General features: G+C 34.6%; 2 protein-coding genes across 5 annotated transcripts; one reads left to right on the plus strand and one right to left on the minus strand.

Moving 5' to 3' along the window:
• Window positions 1-257: 257 nt before the first annotated feature.
• E(y)3 (PHD finger protein enhancer of yellow 3) lies at window positions 258-17185 on the plus strand. 3 transcript variants are annotated; one of them, XM_083052342.1, is made up of 10 exons: window positions 258-2760; window positions 2851-7383; window positions 8323-9021; window positions 10074-10403; window positions 10717-11227; window positions 11443-11624; window positions 11706-11853; window positions 12444-12650; window positions 13258-13373; window positions 14121-17185. In XM_083052342.1, the coding sequence occupies exons 1-10, from the start codon at window positions 258-260 to the stop codon at window positions 14237-14239; spliced, it is 9348 nt and encodes a 3115-aa protein (XP_082908468.1). In that variant the 3' UTR covers window positions 14240-17185. The 3 variants fall into 3 exon arrangements, with proteins under 3 accessions (XP_082908468.1, XP_082908469.1, XP_082908470.1); XM_083052343.1 differs by having other exon boundaries at window positions 2854-7383; XM_083052344.1 differs by lacking the exon at window positions 13258-13373.
• LOC145944177 (uncharacterized) lies at window positions 17058-22552 on the minus strand. 2 transcript variants are annotated; one of them, XM_083052346.1, is made up of 13 exons: window positions 22401-22552; window positions 21135-21339; window positions 20716-20900; window positions 20535-20608; window positions 20265-20445; window positions 19913-20004; window positions 19729-19819; window positions 19470-19647; window positions 19239-19406; window positions 18791-19092; window positions 18294-18615; window positions 18033-18134; window positions 17058-17731 (listed from the first exon to the last, which is right to left on the minus strand). In XM_083052346.1, the coding sequence occupies exons 2-13, from the start codon at window positions 21247-21249 to the stop codon at window positions 17427-17429; spliced, it is 2115 nt and encodes a 704-aa protein (XP_082908472.1). In that variant the 5' UTR covers window positions 21250-21339; window positions 22401-22552; the 3' UTR covers window positions 17058-17426. The 2 variants fall into 2 exon arrangements, with proteins under 2 accessions (XP_082908472.1, XP_082908473.1); XM_083052347.1 differs by lacking the exon at window positions 22401-22552 and having other exon boundaries at window positions 20716-20935; window positions 21135-21262.
• Window positions 22553-22705: the final 153 nt, after the last annotated feature.

Genomic DNA, 22705 nt, shown 5'->3' on the forward strand with positions numbered 1-22705 from the left:
TGGCGCGATTCGGGTGAAAACAAATTAAGTGAACGATGTAGCGCGGTAAGTAAAGTGATGATGAGATCGATCATGATCCGGCGATGATATCGCGGAAACTTTTACGCACAATGCACTTGCAGTGACGAGGTGATCCATCGTTTTGGGACGGACGGGAAGCTTGTTCGTGCATGACCAAATAGAGAAAAAAAAGTTCGCATAAATGTACGAGGGCAATAGCAGGTGTAGCAACGTCCTCTGCGCGGAACGTCAAAACAATGTCCGAGGGTTCTAAGATGGGCCTGTTCGGCTCCAAGGACAAGAATCAGGAACAAAGAGAGAAATCTTCCAAGGACAACTCCCCAGCCCGTTATGCACCGTACGGCGCCGACAGCGATACCGAGACATACGACACCGAGGCTCTGAGCATGATGGATATCAACGATATCATCGGCGTGCAGTCCGGCGAACAGGTTGGCGATTCCACTCTGGAAAGCGAAATCGCCGCTCTTTCGCAGATCATTACCGAGTCCAAGATGGAATCGACTCCGCACTTGGTGGAGCCAAAGGCAGAGACGCAACAAGATGCATCCAAGGCACCGAGTGCTACTTCTGATACTGTTTGCGCCACAAACATTGATAATATCGATATTTCTAATTTCGATGAGTCCAGCATTACGTCAGGAAAATGTGCAGTTAGTGAAATCCGTGAAACGCAGAAAGCAACGCTTGAACATACCCATAAAGATGTAACGTGCGAAGAACTGTCGTCGATTACCGCAGAAAAGAGTGTTTTGGAAAATATAGAAATGGATTCTGTAATTACATGTGATAAAACTTCCGACGTAAATATCAACGAGATAATTCGTGATGCTTCTGCGGTTTGTACATCAAAATCGTCTTCCAATGATGCATCATGCATTGAAATTAATTCTTCGACTGTTACGTTAAGCGATACTTTACAGGAAACTAAGCAACAAGTTGCTTCTCCCAAGGATCACGAACAAGATATTGTTGAAAAGACAAAGGATCAAGATTCAGTTGATGAAACAAATGAAAGTCAAAAGACATCAAAGAATAATGCAAAGTCTGTGGTAACTATTGGTGGTATTAGTAAGAGTTTGCAGTTGATAGGAGAAGCATATAATTCTGAGGATTCAGAGGAAATAGATGCGAATGACAACGACTTTTTGAAAGAGACTTCATCGGAAGAAACTTTATTGCTTGGTGGTTCTATGATACAGCAAGAAAAGAAAATAATTGAAGAATATTCTGAAGTAGTTGATGTGTCAGAACAAAACATTGAAAAATCTCCACAGTTAAACGATAATGCAAGTGCAACTACTTCAGAAGAATCAAATGCAAAAGTAGAAGATGTTACTGATAGTCGAACAAAAAATTCAAATATAAGCATTGAGAAATCTGAAGATTCTAGTCAAAGTGAGTTGCAACAAACTTTAAAAGTGCAAGAGAACATAGATGAATCTGAATTGAATGAAGCAACAGAAACTGATAGTGGGATATCAAGTAACATGCATGAACAAAATGAAAGTAACACAGAAATAGATAAGGTGAATACAACAGAAGAAATGTCATTAGAATATAAATCTTCCAAAACTTCTCAAGAAACTATAGAAACATTTGCAAATACTTCCACTACATCATCAATGGAAATAGTAAATATAGAAGAATGTCAAAAAATAGAAACTACAAATATTGATTCACAATTAAATATATCAGTTATTCCTGAAACAGAGAAGTCAGATAGTTTAGTGATTTCTAATGAAAAAGAATTAGATCCAAAAAATATTAATGATAATTCTCCTCTCATTGATGAAGATGATGTGAAGGAAGATGTAAAAGATGTACCTAAATGCAAAGATAAAGATACTCTTTTAGAATTTTCAAGTGAAACTCAGGATTCTGAAATAACTGAAGTGTCTGATAAGAAATTAAGTATAACAGAAACGATAAGTCAAAGTGATGATTTGCAGAAAGAAAATGCCATCATTGAAAGCTGTCAGACAACACAAGAAATCACTTCAATAACGAATAAAATTAATGACGAATCTCAAGAAACAGCTGTTATAAAAATGGATCTTGTGTCAACAGCTACAGCTTCTGATAATCAAGATAAAGTCGACTTGGCCAATGCAGAGGAAACATCTGTAGTAAGTAATAAAAATATTATTCAAACTGCTTCAAACATAATTAATAAAGAATTAGTTTTAAATGAAAATACATCATTAAGTCACCCACATGTTGAAGAAAAGAATATAATGATTGAACAATCTTTAAGTGAAGATTTGCTAGGTGATGAAAGCTCAAATTTATGTTCTACAAATCTAATAACACAGAATGATTCAAATTCAACGAATGTTAATAATTCTGTGGAAACAACCATTCGCTCAGAAGAGGATCTCCTTACAGTTCAATCAATAATTCCGGTCAAATATGATGAATCGGTTAAACAGCTTTCATCTATATTAGAAATGTCCGAAATCAGTGATATTAATGATATTGTTTCTAATAAACTTGAAGATTTACCTGCTCCAATATTGCATGAAGATTCAAGTAACAAAATTGAAAATGTAAACAAGCCATTATACGAAGCTGAAAAAATAGAAGATGTAGAAATGAAGATATTGGAAGTAGCGTCTACAAACAAGAATCAAAATGAATCATCGCCATTGGAAAATAAACCACAGCAAATATGTGATCAACCTGAACCGCCAGATGAAAGCGATTCCTGTGCAAATAACTTCACTATGCAAATAAAAGGTAAATTAACTTTTAAAAATATTACATTCTCTAACATGTTCTTTGAAAACGATATAAACTCGCCATTAACTGATAATTTGACTGTTCCAGAAGATGATGTAACGAGTTCCTTGTATAATATGCAGGAGGAAGATAAAATCGAAAAAAATGTTATCATTGAGATATCGAACGAGAAGAAAACTAGAGAAGACGAAACTTTTGTGCCAAATTTAAAGGAAAAAGATGTTATAGAATCTGAAAAAAATACTAAGGCCGAAACTCATGAAATGAGCTTAGTTCTAGAATCTGACATTTCCACATCTGATGCCGAAGCAGCAAATTCAAAGGATGCTAATTTACAAGCCAATAAAGAAATGAAACTGTGTGATAAAATTGCAAAAGTATCTAAAGAGGAGTCAAAAGATCTGATCGATGTTAATGTAACGCCGACAGTAGAAGAGGAAAGTATGGAACCAATTGTAGAGAAATCTATTAACGTCAATGATGTACAATCGAGCATTATTAATATCATCAACATGTCTTTATTACAAGAAAACTCGAATAAAAGAACGAATACCGAAAACTTAACAGAGAAACTATCTCAGGATTCAGAAAGCGTGGATACTCCGACCATCACACAAACTACAAGTACTTTAGAAGGACTTTTGAGTTTGAATCTTATATCGGATAACGAAAGTTCTACATTAAAGGATACCGAAGATAAAACTTTAATAGAAGAGACAGTAAGTAAGAATGTCGATATAGATCTTTTATTCGATCGAACAAATCAAGGCGAAACAACCATGTCGGAAAATTCAGACAGTATATCAAACGTGATTGCTAGTTTAACAAATAGAGATAATGAAACGAGCGAGGTTGACATTAATGCAAAAGCTAACGATAAAATTACTGAAAAGGATACCGAAGATAAAACTTTAATAGAAGAGACAGTAAGTAAGAATGTCGATATAGATCTTTTATTCGATCGAACAAATCAAGGCGAAACAACCATGTCGGAAAATTCAGACAGTATATCAAACGTGATTGCTAGTTTAACAAATAGAGATAATGAAACGAGCGAGGTTGACATTAATGCACAAGCTAACGATAAAATTACTGAAAACGAAGATAGTATCTCACTAAGAACGAACAAAGACGTAAATACGGAATCGATAAATGAGATCACGGATGAGGAAAAGGTGAAAGTATCTCTTGAAGCGGACAGTAGTTTGTCACAGACAGATTTAGACATGGATTTCGAGGATAATCGATCAGAGTCGGTCGAAGATTTGGAGGAAAGTGAAGCCAAACTGGAATTGCCGCAGGATATTTTGTTAGAGAGCGTGATGCCGAGAGAGAATCTTTCCCGAAATGTCGACACTCCGATTGTCATCGAGAACTCGCAATCAAGTTCAGAGATATCCGAATTGGAGTCTGCGGTGAAGTTCCTACAAGAGTCCGAGGAGCAAACGATAGATTCGCCGTTGGTGCTCTCGCCAAAAATGGTGGAAAGTGTCGTGGAGGACATAACGAAACAGGCTAATTACGTATCCGATGAGATTGACAATTATGCGAACGCCGAATCGGAATTGGCGAATCTGCAAAACGTCACTGCTGCGGATTCCATCTCCATCTCGGAAGCCGAGATTATATCGGAAGCTGCGAAGCTGGAGAACGAGCGAAAATTCGCAGCACAAATACGAAAGGCTTCCGAAACAGAAGAAAAAGGTGCCGAGGAGATAAATGAAGAGATTAAATCGAATGAAGAAACGGAAAAGCACACGTGTTTGAAGATTTCATCTAAGAATGTTCCTTCCCCGCATGCGGATAGTTCTCTGAATATGCAAGTGGTGGAATCAACGCACGAAGAAAAGAACATTATACCTGACATTAGGTCGTTATCGAGCGAAGGTATTTTGAAGACATGCGAGATGATCCCGAGAGTGTCGATACTGGAAGAACGACTGAAGGAGCCGCCGAAGATCGAAATACCGGATTCGGCTAAAGTATTAGAATCCATCAGCCCGAACGATAGTCTTCTCATACCGAAAGACGCGAGAGCTATCGCCTATTCAAAGATGTTGGAATCACCGAAATCGACCGAGAAGGCCGATACGAAGGGCATCGAAACGCCGCGCAAGGACTTGGAGAAGCACTCAGATCCCGAAAACGTCGGTTCACCGAGGATAATCCTGAAGATCGCCAAATCCGCGATCGCCGATTGCAGCGAGCCGCGGTCGCCGAAGAGTCCAAAGATTCGGTCGGCCACAAACTCGCCGAATCCAGAGGACAGTCCAGGTCAGAAGTTGGGGAAGATTAAATTGAAATTGTCGAAAGGTGGTCATCCCTCTATAATATCCAATGAAAATTTCGAGGAGATCAATCAGTGGCATACTGATAACGCACCATCGTTATCTCCTCTCGGCATGAAAATCAAACTGTCCAAGTCTGGCGATGCTTCTATCGTCGGTTCGGAGAAACACGAACATTCGGACGAGACAAAGTATAAAATCGAGGAGCAGAAGAGAACGGATTCTTCCATTGGTATGAAAATAAAGCTATCTAAATCCGGAGATGCTTCGATTATTTCCGATTCCAGGCAGCAGGACTCCACCAAGGAGATTCTCACGAAGCACAAGGAAAAATTGGAGTTATCGCAAGGAAGCCCGAAGAGAACGGAATCGCCGATCGGGATGAAAATCAAACTGTCCAAAAGCGGTGATGCTTCTATCATTCAGACCGACAGGCAAGAATCTTTAGAGGAAGTGCACAGGGATGTCATGCCGAAACGGATCGATTCTCCAATCGGTATGAAAATTAAACTGTCGAAAACTGGTGATGCTTCCATCGTATCTCCGGATATTTGCGAAGATGCAAAGGATTCATCCACGAAGGTGAAGGAAAAGCAAGATAATTTGGAACTGCCGAAGAGAACCGAGTCTCCAATCGGGATGAAGATAAAGTTAACCAAGTGCAAAGGCGGTGCATCTATTATTTCTTTAGATAATACTGAAGATATAAAAGATAAGTTGGAAGTACCCGAACCACCTAAGCGCACCGAATCGCCGCTCGGTATGAGGATAAAGTTATCCAAAACCGGAGATGCATCCATTATACACTCTGAAGTTACAGACGACGTCAAGGAGATGAGACACAAGGACAAGTCTGAGGTGGCACAAGATAAGACGTCGGAGTCCCTCGGGTTTAAGCTCAAGATGCTGAAGACGAGTGAGATGACGTCATCGATATTGTCCGACACGATCGAAGAACAAGATGCGCCTAGAAGTGCCGAATCATTTACAGGTGTCATCCCGAAGATTAAAATATCCAAATCTGGAAACGTGTTGCCTGATAAAACGGACTCAACGGATACAACGGAAGATTCGCGGTCAGAGGAAGAGCAGACAGAAGTACCAAAGAGAACGGAATCTCCACTCGGCATGAAGATCAAGTTGTCCAAGAGCGGCGATGCTTCTATCGTACAGAGTGAAGCCGCCGCTGAGGATCATCAAAATAAGGCTACTTCAAAGGTAACCGATACAGAATATTCCAAAGGCAGTGACTCGTCCCTCGGGATGAAAATCAAGCTATTCAAGACAGGCGACGCTTCCGTAGTGGAAGCACCAGCCTCCAGTTCTTCAGAGAAGAAGGATAAGCAACAGAGACGCAGAGACGCCGCCGATTCGTCGTTGGAAATAAAGATCAAACTGTCGAAGACAGGTCATCCCACTATCGTGACCTGTGATACTCAGGGGGAATCTTCCGCGCACAAAGGCTCCTCAAAGGATCCTCAAGCAGCTCTGGATCCAGCAGCGCTGAATTTTCCTCATAGGTACATGGAGCATGCTACGGCACACAAAGAATCTACGTTAAAAATTCTCAAGACCGGTCATCATTCGTCAATTCTTCAAGGCGGTCGATCCGAGTTAACGATCGAGCCCGTACAGACGCAGAGCAGAAAACAGACAACGGAGAATGTTCAACAGCAAATGGAGATATCGCCCAAGCGTAAGGATGTAACGATCTCACCGGTCGAGAGCAAAAAATCTAAACTAGAAGCGCAACTCTCGCAGATCCTGCCGGAAGTTACCATTCAACCGGTAGTGAGTCGGGATCAAAAACAGCAACAACTATTGTTTGATCCGAAGTCGAGTTTAATCAGTCGACAGCAGATGAACGTCATTAACCAGGAGATCAGTATCACGCAAGTACGACCGATGGCGAAGACGGACAACGCGTCAAGCGTAAATGACAAGCTCAAGGATCTTCTGAGCAAAAATGCTACCAATTCGCCCGGTGGTTCGTCCGATTGCGAGATCATCGAGCATCGCCCGGAGTTGATAATCGTGAATGAGAATTCCAATTCCAGCCAGGATGTCGTCATCATAGAGGAGGTGACACTTAACAAAACGGCCGATATCAAGGTGCCGAAGAAGAGAGGAAGACCGCGAAGAAATCCGATGATTGCTCAACAGCGTGTTCAACAGTCGCCCGCGCAGATATTGATAGCCAGGGATCCCTTGGCCTTGGACGAGGTACAGCAAGTTCCTCCGCAACAGTTAGAACATAGGGAAAACGAGCGGCCCAAGAGAACCTGCAGAAATCAAAAAAGTTATGCTCCGCCCAAGAGAGGCAGAGGACGAGGTTTGTTTCTCTCATCGATATTTTACATATAGAATGTAGATAAATTATAATACATTCGTTCAGATTTATAGGAATTATATATAATTTTTTAAATTTATATAGTTCTATGTATCATTAAATGTATCGTATCGAAAATAACTGATATCTTGATCAAGTTTAATATGTCAACAATTAATAAGTGACCTTGAAATGAATATGTGTTTTCAATATCGAGTAATATCGCGAATTTGTATTTATTTTAATCAGTTGTGTGTTAGTTCTGTTCTGTGTTAATTTTTTAATGATAAATTTGTTAATGTGTCAAAATTTTATGCATTAGATCGTTTTTTGCTCTATTCATGGCTCTTTCAAATGCAGAATTGACAGATGTTCATTTCATGTATGGACTTGCGAACGGGAATGCGAGACTAGCAGCAAAATTATACAAAACAAAATTCCCGGACAGAAGATGTCCGTATTATCTTCTTTTTTCGGAAATTGATCGGCGTTTACATAAAAGAGGCTGTTTAAGAAAAAAGCTATGTAAGAAAGAAAAAAACGAAAAGGAAAAAAAAACAGCTTCTACTTTAAAATCAAAACACAGTAATATAGATAATGAAAAAGAAAATTCCGATTTAATTTTAATTATCAAAAAAAGTCGTTTGCGTGGCGATTTGAAAAAATGTATGTAGATGCAATTTTTATATTATGTTGAAAAAAATTACAATTCCTAATTGCGCGAATAATTTTATTGTTTATATTGCAGAAAAAAATCAGCTTATTAACAATAACTTTTTATTAATCTAATTTTGATTTTTTAAATAGTATTAACTCTGAAACAATTTTAAAACAAAAAAATATTTATAATACTTGTCATTAATGCCAACGTATTAATAATTTCTATACATATTCTAATAATTTTAACAAGAAACGCTAATTTTCTTTCTTTGTCATATTTAGGTCGCGGTAAACGGAAACTGGATATCGTGGAACCCCAGATTGGAAAGAAGTCCCGTATAGATCAAGACTTGTCTGCTATAGAAGCATCGACGATGGCTGTCATTACTATCGATGAAACAACACCGGTGCAGCAGGATCCACTTCGAAAATCATCAGAACTGTACAAGGCATTGAAACAACCGCCTATAGATCGTAAGAATTCCGCGTGTAAAGAGAAACATATCACGTTAACGAGTCGCAAAGAAGCGGCGAAGAGAGACTCAGCCTTTAAAGCCTCGAAATCTGAGATTGCGATGCAACTGGATCCTGCCAGATTATCGTACGTTCAGGAAGATCCGTCGACAGCGTCCACGAGTCAAACGTCCGCTATTGGATCGTTGGACTCGAAAGCTGACGAGCAGCAGAAGACTGTCTTAGAGATCGTTTCTGAGAAGACGCAGAAGTCGGCGATGAAGCAATACGCCGAGAATAAAGGTAAAACATCGGATGGACTGTCGAGGGCGTCTGATATTAAGGAGATACCTGTACCTCCTCCCGGACACTCGAACTGGCTAACGCCGACGTCGAAGAAGCAAGCGGATTCGACGGCCATCAGAGGCGAAACAGTTTCGACGGTACAGGTGATAGACGAGGAGACGAGAATGAGCGCCGAGTCCGGCTCGAGGTCTCAAACACCTGCTAGAAATATATCAGCACCGGGTATGCATTAATAAATTTTAATTGATGAAATATTATGTAACATTAATGATAATAGTAGCATTTCCATTATTGGGTCATTAATAATTTTAAGTTAACGATAGCACAGATATCACTCATTGTTTCAAATGTTTGCTATACTATATAACAAATACTTACTATCATATAATAAATTTTTTAATAATATATTTTAACATTTTTTACATAATATTTTTACATCTTTTAAATATCTATTTTATTGTTATACTTTTTTTTATATTTATAATTTTTAAATTTAGAAATAATGCTTGAATTTTTATTCAATTTATCTGATTTAAAAATAGTATAGAACTATATTTTATCATTATAGCGGTATATTTAGTGACAAAAAACAAAATTGCACATTCACACACATAATTTTTTTATTATATTATAACTAAAAAAATATTTTTAATTTTTAATCATCGAATAGCTTGGTTGAATTGAATATATTGGTACACATCCAACTTTAAGCTAGCTATAAATAGATCTTTTCTTGTGGCATAAGATGTCCCTCAAGTAACTAAATAGAAGATTGTAATAATGTGGTCAAATGCGAGGCAGACATCGTTTCTTTTATTTGCAATATGTGTTGCAATTATGTTGTGCTTAGCTGCACTAAAAACTCTCATACTAATTCGCATATTATCTATATAAGCATATATTTGTATATGTTTGTGATAAAAATAAGTATGTGTGTGTGCGCAAACATGTGTAAATATAATGTAACAATCGTGTTTTAAAGTTCGAAGTTGTATTGCAAAGATTTTTTTCTTTCTACATTTAAAAGTTGTTTGCACAAATCAAAAGAAAAAGAAAGTATATATTAAATAATACAAAATTATGAGAGATATAATAATTTGATTAACTTATTAATAGCAATATATAGTAAAGTATAAATCTATTGTTTGCATATAATATTATCAATAAATTTGATATTAGAGAAAATATAAACACATCTAAAATGATTAAATAAAGATAATGTATTGATTATGTTTTCCTATGTTGAAATTAATTTTTCGAAACTAATATTGCAGCTTCGGAGACAATAATAAATGAAGAATCGCAAGGTAGTGTCCTAAGTACTGCTACAACAGAATCAGAAAAAGTCAAAGTGAAGAATCGAAGAATGGAGATTAATTTTGATCCTGATGAGGGACCCTTCACTGTTGATAAAATAGCGGAATATGAATGGCCACTGGATCGAAAGGGTGAAACCTTTATGATACAGGAACAGATATCACAATATCTCGGGGTAAAATCTTTTAAGCGTAAATATCCTGATCTCAAACGCAGAGTAGTTGATATGGAAGAGAGAAATTATTTGAGGGAAAATGGATTAGTCAGTGAAGCAATGTGTGACATGGGTAAGTTTTTAGAGATTTTTTGTAGAAGAAAATTTTTCACACGTATACATATAAATCTTGTAAGAAATCGTTACCTTTACAAATTTATCTTATCATGTAAAAATATTGTAAAAAGCTTATTGCTATCTAAGATTTGTAATAAAGTCAAAAGTTACTCACATGTTCAAAGAATGAATTGCTGTGAGATTTCTTTTTATTAATTTTTATAAAATAAAAAGTTTAAAGACTCTAAACAAATTAGAAAATTATATGAATTTTGCTTTCATGCTTCTCTGTCTTATATTACTCTGATTTTATTTATTTTGTCACACAGGATTAACCGCTGTATGCAGTTCAGAAGTATTGGATGTAATGTGTAGTGATTTCCCCGATCAGTATGAAGAGTATCGCAAGCATATGCGCGAGAAACAAATAAAGGAGCATTCCAAGAAGCAAAAGGAATTAACGGCCGCGGCGAATGCGGAGAAAAATAGGATAGACCTTGCGGAAATGGCCGTGCAATCGGCGTTTGCGTGGAATAGTAACTTCAATAAAGCTCGCAAGGAAAGCCGCAAGTGTTGCTTAGATCTGCAGACCTTCACGATTCATGTTCCGAAGAAACAACAGAAAGTCGAGTCAGAAAACAAAGTCGGTCATTATCCTGTTGCGCTCATACCAGGACAGTATACCGATTATTATCGGGAATATACGCCAGCGGAATTAAGATATTATCCGCTAAACACGGTCTTGTACGGACCCACGCGGCCCAATGAACGTAAATGTGATAGCCAGTCGGAAGGTTCTCAGAGTGATAGCGATAGCGAATCGTCTTCCGACGACTCAAGGTTAATTTCAAGATTTAAAATCAATCGTTATTTCGTATAATCGTACAAAATAATTGCAGACTAAAATGCCAAAGTTTGCGTATTTCTTTTTTGATTTATTTAAAATTTATTTAAAATTCATTTTAATTTTATATCTTATTTAAAAATTCTGATATTTATAACAATATTATAAATCATTGTAAAGAGGTATAATGGTGATATATTTTTTTTAACAGTTCGTCTTCCAGCGAAGGTACGCAAGATACGGAAGGATCTCAATCGACTATGGATGACGTAGATATGGAAATCTCGAATTCAAAGGACGATGTAAAGTTGAAATGCAAGATGTGCCTGAAAGTCCTAAATAAGCATAACAAGAATGAAATGTTAATCCAGTGTGGTACTTGCAATGGAAATGGTAAAAATTACAAACTTGTAAGAATTAATTTCGCGCGCAACTTTTTACAGAGCTAATCGAGACGATTATCATTATTTTCAGTCCATCCATCCTGTATAGATTTAACATTGGATATGGTTCCGCATATTCAATCGTACGCATGGCAGTGCACCGATTGTAAAACGTGTGCGCAGTGTCACGATCCTGCGGACGAAGATAAGATGCTCTTCTGTGATATGTGTGATCGTGGGTGAGTTACTTATTTATAAGCTTATAACTTAGAAACTATTGATATCACGGAAAGAATTTTTCGTTACATTTTATTGCAAAATTCACTACAAATTTTATCATGTTTGGTATAATAAGCCGAAAATTACTGTATTGTAAAATTTATATAAAATATTTTATATATTTATCACTTTTTTGGCATCTATTTTATTTAAAACACTTAAAGAATCCAAAGTTGTTAACATAGTTTTTAACATATTTTAAAATTGAAATTTTACCATGCAGTTTAGTAAAATTAATCAAACATTTTATATTTTATTGTGATAGATATTAATATTTTTTATTGTGATAAATATTAATCTAAAGAAATTCTCATAAAATTCTTTTCATGCCATATTGTCCCACGATTACCATGATTCTCAGAATAAATTGTAAGAGAAAATTCTCTCTGCGTAAACTTTAATGCTGTCTGTTTTATTAAAGAAAAGAAAAAGAGACAAAAAAATAAATAAATTATAATTTCTTAGTTAATTAATCTTGCGATGTAGATGTATATAAATGTATGAAGTTATCGGTTGAATATAATTTAATGTCATATAATTTAATGTTTAGATACCACATCTACTGTGTCGGTTTGCGACGAGTACCACAAGGAAGGTGGCATTGTCAAGAGTGCGCCGTATGCGCGAACTGCGGCTCGAGGGAACCCGGTGGTGCTAATTCGGATAGAAATAGCGTTGCGCAATGGCAACACGAGTACAAAAAAGGCGAAAAGAATACCAGAGTATACGTTTCAACGCTCTGTGTACCATGTTCGAAGTAAGTATAATCAACGACACGCGATATCATTCTTTTAAACTATGCTGGGCTTCAGTCGCTTGATTTCCATATGGCTCACACCATAACACTTTTTCAACATATCTTCTCGTTTCATTATATGTATATTGATTTATACATGATATTTAATAATAGATGTATTCAGTAAACAGGAAGAGGAACTTCTTAAGAATTGTTTTCTTTTTTTTAATTTGACTGGACACTTTTTTTCCTATTTTTATAGTTTTAAACATATCTTGGGAAATAAACTTCTCTCCCTTTCTTAGATTCTCAGACTCTTAAACTAAAGTCAGCTGAAACTAAATTAAATTAGGAAAGGAAAAAACTAGTTTATTTTAGTTAAAAAATATATAATTGTTTGGTCATTCATTCATATTCTGGATATAATTAAAAATTATTTGCATCTTGATTTTTTTATTAAAAGATTTTTGTTTAATAATCGAATTAAACGATATAAGAAGTGCATTTCTACGTGAGATAATTGTAAGTCTCCTTCTTCCTTCTGTGTACCGAGGCGTGAGCACCGCTATAATACATAATATACCCTTACCTGAATTCACTAACCACATGATCTTTATGCGATAACAAGGCTGTGGCGAAAGGGTCGCTATTGCCCGCACTGCAGTCGCTGTCATACCGCCCAAAGGCTCGACCTGGAAGCGAATCTAGTGCATTGCAGCGCATGTGACAAATATCTGCACTTAGGTATTGACACCAAGTTTCATATGATTCTGTTAGCATTAACATTTTGAGCGTCGTATTATATACGCTGTCAGCACGCTTGTTTGAAACGCATGAATGGTATAATTTAAAATCATTTTACGACAAACATTATTATGGTCAAATTGAATGAGATTTAATTGTTGAAAATCGAGCATGTGGATTCGTGTAATATTTTGTTTAAATTTTATTTTATTTTTATTACGATTCTAGATATTCGGTAAATCGCGTAAATTATAAGGGTTTAACTTGAACTCTCAGCTGGCGCTCAAAGTGTTAAGTTCATTGCATGATATAGGAGCATTGAGCATTTGCACGCGCCATTGATTTTGTTTAACTATCACCACTTTTAAGAGCCGTATTTAAATTATTTGCTATTTATAATACGTATATATATACATTTGCATTTCTATTTTTTTTTTTTTACTGCCTTTGTGCCAAACGAGGATGACAAATTGCAGGGGATACTATAGTGCAGAGATGTTTAAGTGAATTTGGCCCAATATATTTGTCTATTTAATCTCGAGATTTATCGAGCACAATAGTTAGTATTATTACTCTGTTTATTGTAGATAATATGTGCTTTTGCTAAATTATAAAATAAGGAATCTTAAGAGAAAAGAAGGAGAAATCGATGAAAGTAACTTAGACATCTCTGTTCTTGTGCAATCGAAACGGAACATTGTATATCATATGAGAAAGATGTATACTTAATATGCACACCTTTTTCAGAATGCGTGGAGACCAAGGGAATAGCGGTTGACAAGAAAAGTTATCTTTGTGATTTTTGTACACCATCGACCCGTCAGCAAGTGACGAAACCTTTGGTGTCGAAGATGCTTAAAACGTGAACACAATCATTTCCCTAAGAGCAAGAAACTGTCGAGCTGTATAGTATTGATGCAGTATGTATTATATTAAAGTAGTTAATTTTTTTATTGAATGTGCGTTTACGAGCGACGAGTACGCGCAAAATTTTTCTCGAGTACTTCATGACAAGTGGATCACATGTACATAGTCTCGCGGAATGAGTCATTTAACTTCTGATGCTGAATTTTTGCTACGTGTATGTTTAGCACAAGATAAACGGTGAATTGCCCGAAAAGACTGAATGTTTCAGTTTCCATTATAATGTTTTATCACAATTACAAGATATAACATGCAGGATTATAATAAATCGTGCACTTTTTCAAAAATCTGACAATTTTTTGACGAATTTGAAATTTTTATACATAAGTTTGGTGTCGGGTATGCTTCTTCTTTTTATTGCTTTTTTTAATCCTTTCTCTCTGTACTTGTATAATATTACAATTTTGTAAAATACAATTTATTTAACGTGCGCGTAATTAAAAAAAAGGAAAGATATATAATAATTATACAATTATAATTGTTAGGTATTGCTTCTTTTTGTAATTCTCTCTTTATACTTATGTATAATATATATTACAATTTTGTAAAATACAAATTTAATGCGTGCGTAATTAAAAAAAAAGAAAAGATTATAATTATATATAATAATATAATTATATATAATTATATTAATTATATATGTATAATTATAATTGCAATCGCTTATTTTCGATACTTTATTATAGTAATTATTTAAAGAATTCACAAAAATATGAGAATCCTAAAAATTATTTTTAAATAATTGCTGTAGTAAAGTCAAAAGCAAACGATTTTCTAAATATTCTGTAAAATCATTTGTGTATGTAAAATCATTTATGTGGGTTTTCACAATTTTAAATAATTTTGCTACCATTTTTACGTTTAATCCAATTGTAGTAACAAGAAAGATTTAATGTAGCACAAAGTATATAAACTTGCTGTTTTAAATTTAATCATCGATGCTAAACATTAGTATTTTTTACCGTCTGTTTTGCCAATATTTAAAATATTATTACCCAATCTGTGTACACACACATCAGTAAAAACTAATTGCTTTTTTATTTTGTTGGAAAAACGTCAAATCATCATGATGAAATAAATTTGTTCCTGCATTTTTTTAAATTACGAAGATTTTTCAGGAGAGAAGTAATCACACGTAAATTATTAACAATACTTTTATAAAGCATTGCAATCTTTTTTTGTCAACCTCCATATATATGTAGAACAGAAAGAAAAAGAATAAAAATGTGGAATTAAAAAGAAAAGATGGCAATTTTTAAAAAATATATCTTTATTTTTTTTTTTTTTTTTTTTCTTTCTTTTTTTTGCGACATAATTTTCGGATTAGTATTATGTTGCGAGAGTTAGATGCGAATAAATATCTTTTCTTTTTTTCTTATGTGTTTTTTACTTGTCATAACACAGCATCCACATTTTGAACAATGCGCTTTCTTTCTCCCTTTGCTGTCAAATGTGTGTGATTTACAGTATATTTATATAAGACCGTATTAGATTACGTTGAATTTATGTACACATACAGAATAATATAATTGCGACCGTTTAAAAAATGAGCAAGTTGCAAAATATAAACTTTGGCATGTCGTTGCATCAACTTTGTATAATATTACGTCAAGTAGTCTTATTATTATAGTTTGTAATGCAATCTGTACAAGATACTTCTAAAGCAACAGTGACGTACGCGCAAAGAATGTGAAACTGCTGTGCAGCATCTTGCCAAGTGAGTTAATTCTTATAGATTTCGCTTTTTTCTTTTTTTCTATAGGTTTGTTCTTTTTAGCTACACTGGTGCACTAGTGCACACTGGTGCAATAAGTTAAAGTGAGACAAATATATTTCGTTTCACTCTAACTTATTGCACTAGTTCATCAGTGCAGCTAAAAAGAACAAACCTTATGTAAACTGCGCGATGCAGTTTTCACGACGGAAACAATTGATCGACAATATAATCACGTAGCGATATCGGCAGCATTATTGAAAGCCAAGAACTTCGTCATAAAGAATATATACTCTCTATGTATGTTCGAACGTTGCAATCGTATCATATCAAAAATCGATCCACATAGTATCCTGTACTTTTTTGTCGCACGATAAGTTTTCTTCTTATTTATATATTTTTTGTTAAAAATTCGAGAGTAAACGTCGAGTGCTATTGTAAAATGGCTGTGCACGATTTAATTTACTTTACAGAAACGTCACACACACGTTAATTAACATTCCGCACATTATTACAACACCGTAAAGTATTTTGAGCAAAAAAAAACCAAACATCATAGCGTAACAGCAGTACAAGTCGTACGTATATTACGAGTATTATTATACCTAACGTGCAATCGCATTTTTAAAGAGCACTTACGCGCTAAACAGGGACGGGCTCATAGCTCGTGAATTGCACTTGACCCGTCATTGACTAGTAGTATTCGATATATAAGATAATATAGCGTCTGTTTTTTGTAGTTGCACTTTACTACTGTTTTAATAGATAAAGAGAAAAAACTAACGAGGAATTTGATGAGAGAACAAAGCTATTTTCGGGATTTGAAGGGAGAGAAAAAAGCTTGCGAGACCATATGGGAAAGTGCAGCTAGAAAAAACAGCGACATAACTACATCGTCAGTAAATGTCGAGCTGAACAGCCGTGTCTCTCGCATATGAAACGCAAGAAGTACTCAAATACATCCACCGATCTATCGGTGAAGCAAAATAGCGTCGTATAATTATTTGCGCACGTAGGAAAATTTAACAGTGCGTACTTTGGTGCTGTTGTAACCGCCGTTTTATTTTTTTTCTTCGAGCCGCGTTCAATTTGTCGACCGTCGAGAAAAATTTAAGCGTTTAATTATAAAAATGAACGCATAAGTAAAAACGCGGCCTTAAAATAGAAAAAAAAATACATTTACAGTTTCGATCTTAGTTCTGTTTACAGTAAATAAAATTATAGTCGCCATCGCACGCGCGTGCTAGTTGTATTCTATAAAATGGAAACTTTAAATGCATTTTTTTTTGTTTCAAAAAGAAGCTCTCTTGCAACTCGTGCAACTCTTGTTTTTCAGCAAGGGTTTCAATTTTTTATCCTAAAGGCGCGTTCCAATTCTAATGAATAATTGACAATGTAAAAATCAATTTGAGTATTTACTCGTGCCTAATACCACATATAGATAACAAAGTACTGAAGTTATGTAAGTGAGTAGCCGGTATAACGGTGATCACTAAATTCTGCGTAGAAAACTTCGATAGGACATCGTGAAGGAAATTCGGACCCGGAAAGCTGCCGACTTTATAAAATATTCGCAAATTACACGTCGGATTTGCACTCTGCGAACCTTTCCTGAGTTTACACAACAGATACTCGAAAGCTTCTGACAGTTCATTTGCGTTCAACTCCATGGACGGCAAGCTTGCCTCCGTTGTTAAATTACCAGTGGAATTAGATGAACCTGTGTGCATAGAAATTTCATAGTTAAAAAAGTACTTTTTTTTTGTACATAAGAAACATTTCTTTTAATTTACATAACAATTAACTTTAAGCATCAGTTAATAAAGTTATTAACTGATTTTTTAATACAATCAATTCTGGCTTATATAATATTATTACCATAACTACCATTCAAAATATTGTTATAAAATTTTATTTCAAGATTTGTATCTTTAAAATATTATTTTTCAAAATTTTTTATCTATATATAAAATGGAAAAAATCACATTTTTAGAAATAACTGTTTGCCAAGAAAAACTTACCGGTAGACATGTAACACACAATTGCAGAAACATTATTTTCGTAATTCCACCTACGTCTGATGGCTATCCTAAAATTAGCCACACATTTTCCTGTTTCTTCGTCTGCAATAGAACATACATAACGATCACTCTTTTCAGATCAATAAATTAAAAAATGTACTTGTTGCAAGTTGAGTTATAAAAAGGAAATGTAAAAAAGAGATTCCTCTCTACTCAACTCGCAACAAATATACGATTTCTTATTGTATATTTTGCACTCACATTCAAATCGATTATTATCCCTATGAGCCCAAACGCACCACTCGACTTGAGCACCACGTGGCAAATTTGGTACAACGACATAATCTACAATGGCATTTCTCGTCCTCCTTTCCCACTCTTTTCTCGCGTCCACAATGTAACTAGAATGAGTCAGGAAACAGATACCTTGTACTATGTCTCGAAGCTTAGCGTCCATAGCTTTGACGATGCGATCTATGTGTCTTAATGTTAACCGGCACTGCCGTTTAATGTTCATGTCTAGAAGATTCATATTACCAGGTACCAGAGGTATTTGCCCAGCGACTAAAATAATATCACCCACCTATGGAAAAGATTAAATTTTATCTTAATAACAAAGAAATTGCCATCAATGTGTAAGTAGTAACAGAAAAATTAAATAATATATATGAAAAACTTGAATTTTTTTAAAGATACTCGATAGAAAAATTAATAATTTTTGTATATAAGATTACTTTTATCGTATTAATTCTACTTACACGGATAGCTTGAGAATAAGGACCAATATTAGCGGGTGCCCAATGACTTATACTTTGAACGTGCATCATGTGTCGCTTACAGGCCCGCTTATCGCCGCAATCTTGACTTTCCTTATACGCTGTCGCATCAAGCGCGACATGTACATTCAAAGGACATTCTACACATACACGAACCGGCGGACTTTTCTTACCCAACCAGGAAACATATGCTTCGTTTATAGCCTTGTAATTCGACATGTCTTTTATGTACAACGTTACTGCGACGATATCGGACGTGCGCAGATTTTCGTTTTGAATCAGAGCTGTAATTGGACGAAATATTGTGCGTGAAAAAAATTTATCGTCTGCATAGTTTTCTTTTTCGTGTTATTAATTTAAATTTAGAAATAATTGCTAATATTGAATAATTACTAAGCCAAAAGGTATGTGATTAAGATGTGAATTTTACTGCTTAATTTCGCCAATGCCTCTTCCACAGCAGGTGTGACGTCCGGATGTTTTCCTACAATGCCACCGAACCAAACCCACCCTGTTTGATTTCTATTAACCATCGGCGCATCTGGATAATCTTCTTCTTCATATAAAATCTCCATTGGACTTGGAGGATGAAATTGACCTGCATTATTTAGATAAAATATACATTTACACATTTTTTGTCCATATTCTTTTCTATATGTACCTGAATTCGATGCTTTTAAACTATTGCTTTCACAAGCGTGTTCGTCAGTTTCTTCCTCTGATAAATTACAGCCATCATGCAGCTCTGGACCAATGATTTCAGCAATGTAATCTTGTGGTGATTTTAGCAAAACACTTTTCAATCTTTCTGACAGGCTTAATTTTTCCAGTTCTCCATTCTGAAAAACAAATTTTTACCTTGGTTTTATTAGTGTCTTACAATTGTTTATACAAGTCTACCATGATATTCAGAAACTCACATCTTTCTCTTGTAAGTGGAGCTTTGTAAATCTAAGATATCCTACAGGCGCTATATCATCTCTTGTATTTACAATATTCTCATACTCGTCACTAAGATACAAAAAGATAGAATAAAAAACAGTTATTCAGATTACAACAATTATACACATGAAACACAAATGTAAACATGCACATATAACTTACATTATAATACTTTTGGCAAACAAAGGGCAATCCAAAGTAAATGTTTCATATTCTCCTCCTTCTCCACACATATTCACTCCATATTTTTCTTTCTGTAAATAAAGTTTTTTTTTTACATTTTTGTTATAAATCATCAAAAATATAAATACTGCAGAGTTTCTGTTTTTGTTCCAATATATAATAATGATTGATATGCTCTATTACATATCAATATAATGATTGATACATAAATATTATGGATCGCTCTCTTAAATGTAATTAAAATTATTAATCTTAAAATATCTTAAAAAAACAATGAAAAGAAAATTAAAAGAGAAATGTAGATTAATATATTTGAAAAAATATGACTTACTATCTTAACAAGATGAGGTTGCATTTCAGATATAGATTTTCCCAAATGTTTAATTTCAAGACCAAGAGCTGCGACTTTGATTAGCACTGCATTAATAGAACTCTGTATCATTTCATTTAAAAGCTCCTCCTGGTCCCGCCTCCATAAATAAGATAAAGAAATAAGATTTAAACGACTGCACCTGAAACACACAAACATTCAAAAAAAACTAATAACAGCAATTACCAATATTAGGAATTTATAAAGGAGGGATAAATAAATGATAATTACACATTTTCCACACGAATTCGTTGATAATCACTAAGAATAGCACCACTTGACACAGCTTCTATATTTTCATGTTTCTGAAAAAATATATTAATTATTAAAGTATATATAAATATGAATAAAATTCATTTGACATTAGATAAATATATATATATATATATATATATATATACACTTGATTTACCTTTACTGTGTTCAAAAGCTTAAAAAGATCCTCGACTTCATCGTTTTCTGTAGGATAATAATTTTTCTCTTGGAAATTGGCTTTACCAAATGTCGGAATACGATATATAGGTAAGCCTATAGCCTGAGCAATAAGCTTGACACCTTCATGTCCTACTGTTTGGAACATAAACGAATCCAGTTCATCTGGAAGCATTGTGTGTTATACCTATATGTTACATCTGCATAAATTACAATATTTAGATAAATATAAATTATAATTATAATGTAAAAACAAATGATATTATAATATTAATATAAAAAGTATAATTTCATAATATTATAAGTTATATTCAGTTGAAAGATGCTTCAGTTGTGCAATATGCATTAGTAATTTAGTCAAAATATTAATGTTTCATACAATATGATCTATCTCAGTACCTTTTTCAGAAGGGTATAAATTAGCCAGAGCCACAATCTCATGACCAGCTGCTATACACTGCATCATATTGAAGCAAGAATCTTTGCCACCACTGATTAGTGCAACAACCCTCATTTTTTTTTGTTTTTGTGCTTGAATCTCTCCGTTGAAAAACAATTATATATGATTAAAATTAAAACTGATTTATCTTGTTTAAATAATCATCTGCAATAAAAAAAGAGGATATATACAAAATAGTTTATATATAATATTTATATAATATAATGTAATATAAATTTTTCAAGTATATATATATATATATATATATATATATATATATATAGATCTACATGGAAGTTTTAGAATGGCAGTTTAATTATGATAATAATTGTTTTATGTCTACACACATAAATCCACATGTTTCAAATTATATATGGAAAATAAAAATTATTTAAATCAACAAAATCAGAATTTAAAGTAACACAAATTTGTGATAAAAATAGAATATAATAGTAAATGCATCTTGCCTCACAATATATACAATTGTATATATTTCCAATTTATATAATCACAAGGGACGGACAGAGAGAGAGAGAGAGAGAGAAGAGAGAGAGAGAGAGAGAGAGAGAGAGAGAGAGAGAGAGAGAGAGAGAGAGAGAGAGAGAGAGAGAGAGAGAGAGAGAGAGAGAGAGAGAGAGAGAAAGAAAGAGAAAGAGAAAGAGAGAGAGAGAGATGCACGAGTAAGATTTTATAGTAACAATAATAATAATTTGGCTATCTCTATAGTAAACAATTAACATGCAATATTAGTGACACGACTGAGGTATTTAAAAATAAAGTCATCAAAACTATAGAGTGTATCAATGAAGTATATGTGCGAATAGAACCGTAATAAAGATAATAAGTGTCAAAGAAGAGGTAGCATATTATTTATCAATATATATAATTAGATAATGAAAAAAAATTGGTCACGAACGGCACAAATTACAAATCTGTGAGAAGCATCAAGAATTCCTCGTATCTTGGATCGGTACCGGATGTTAGATCCACAAATCGCGAGGATATAGCGATAAAGCATGGTTTTATCGCAAAAGGGAGAAACTGTGTATGTGTATAGATATTGGCTAAAGGATTTTTTGGTTATTACAGGGAAGGAAAATGTGCAAGGAGAGACGAATAACGAAGTGACAACGAACAACGAACTGCGTAGACAAGCGCGAGGACGACGATTACGGTGAAACATGCGGCGAAATCAACGCCAAATTCTCGAAAAGTGTGATATTTACGTTAAATCGGTGGCGAAAAACCTCTCTCACAATACCATCGGCAGCCCATGGGAGACTGTGGGAGACTGATAGGGACGGGATCACGGATGACAGAGGTATGTGACAACCCCGTAATGGAGCTGGACGGTGGCGCCACAAACGGAACGACATTCGACCTGAGAGCGTCCCTGCTTCAATCGAGGTTATTCCGAATATTAGAATTATATCGATTAAAATCATCGTGATTGTTTAATCTTTCCTTTACAACTAACGGAACGACTTTGTTTCGTTCGTCGGGGGAGTCGAATTTATTCCCTGTACGAAAA

The sequence above is a fragment of the Prenolepis imparis genome, unplaced genomic scaffold (genome assembly GCF_030444845.1).
Source record: "Prenolepis imparis isolate NDT839.2.m4 unplaced genomic scaffold, iyPreImpa1.0 SCAF_12, whole genome shotgun sequence".
NCBI classification, from domain to species: Eukaryota; Metazoa; Arthropoda; class Insecta; order Hymenoptera; family Formicidae; genus Prenolepis; species Prenolepis imparis.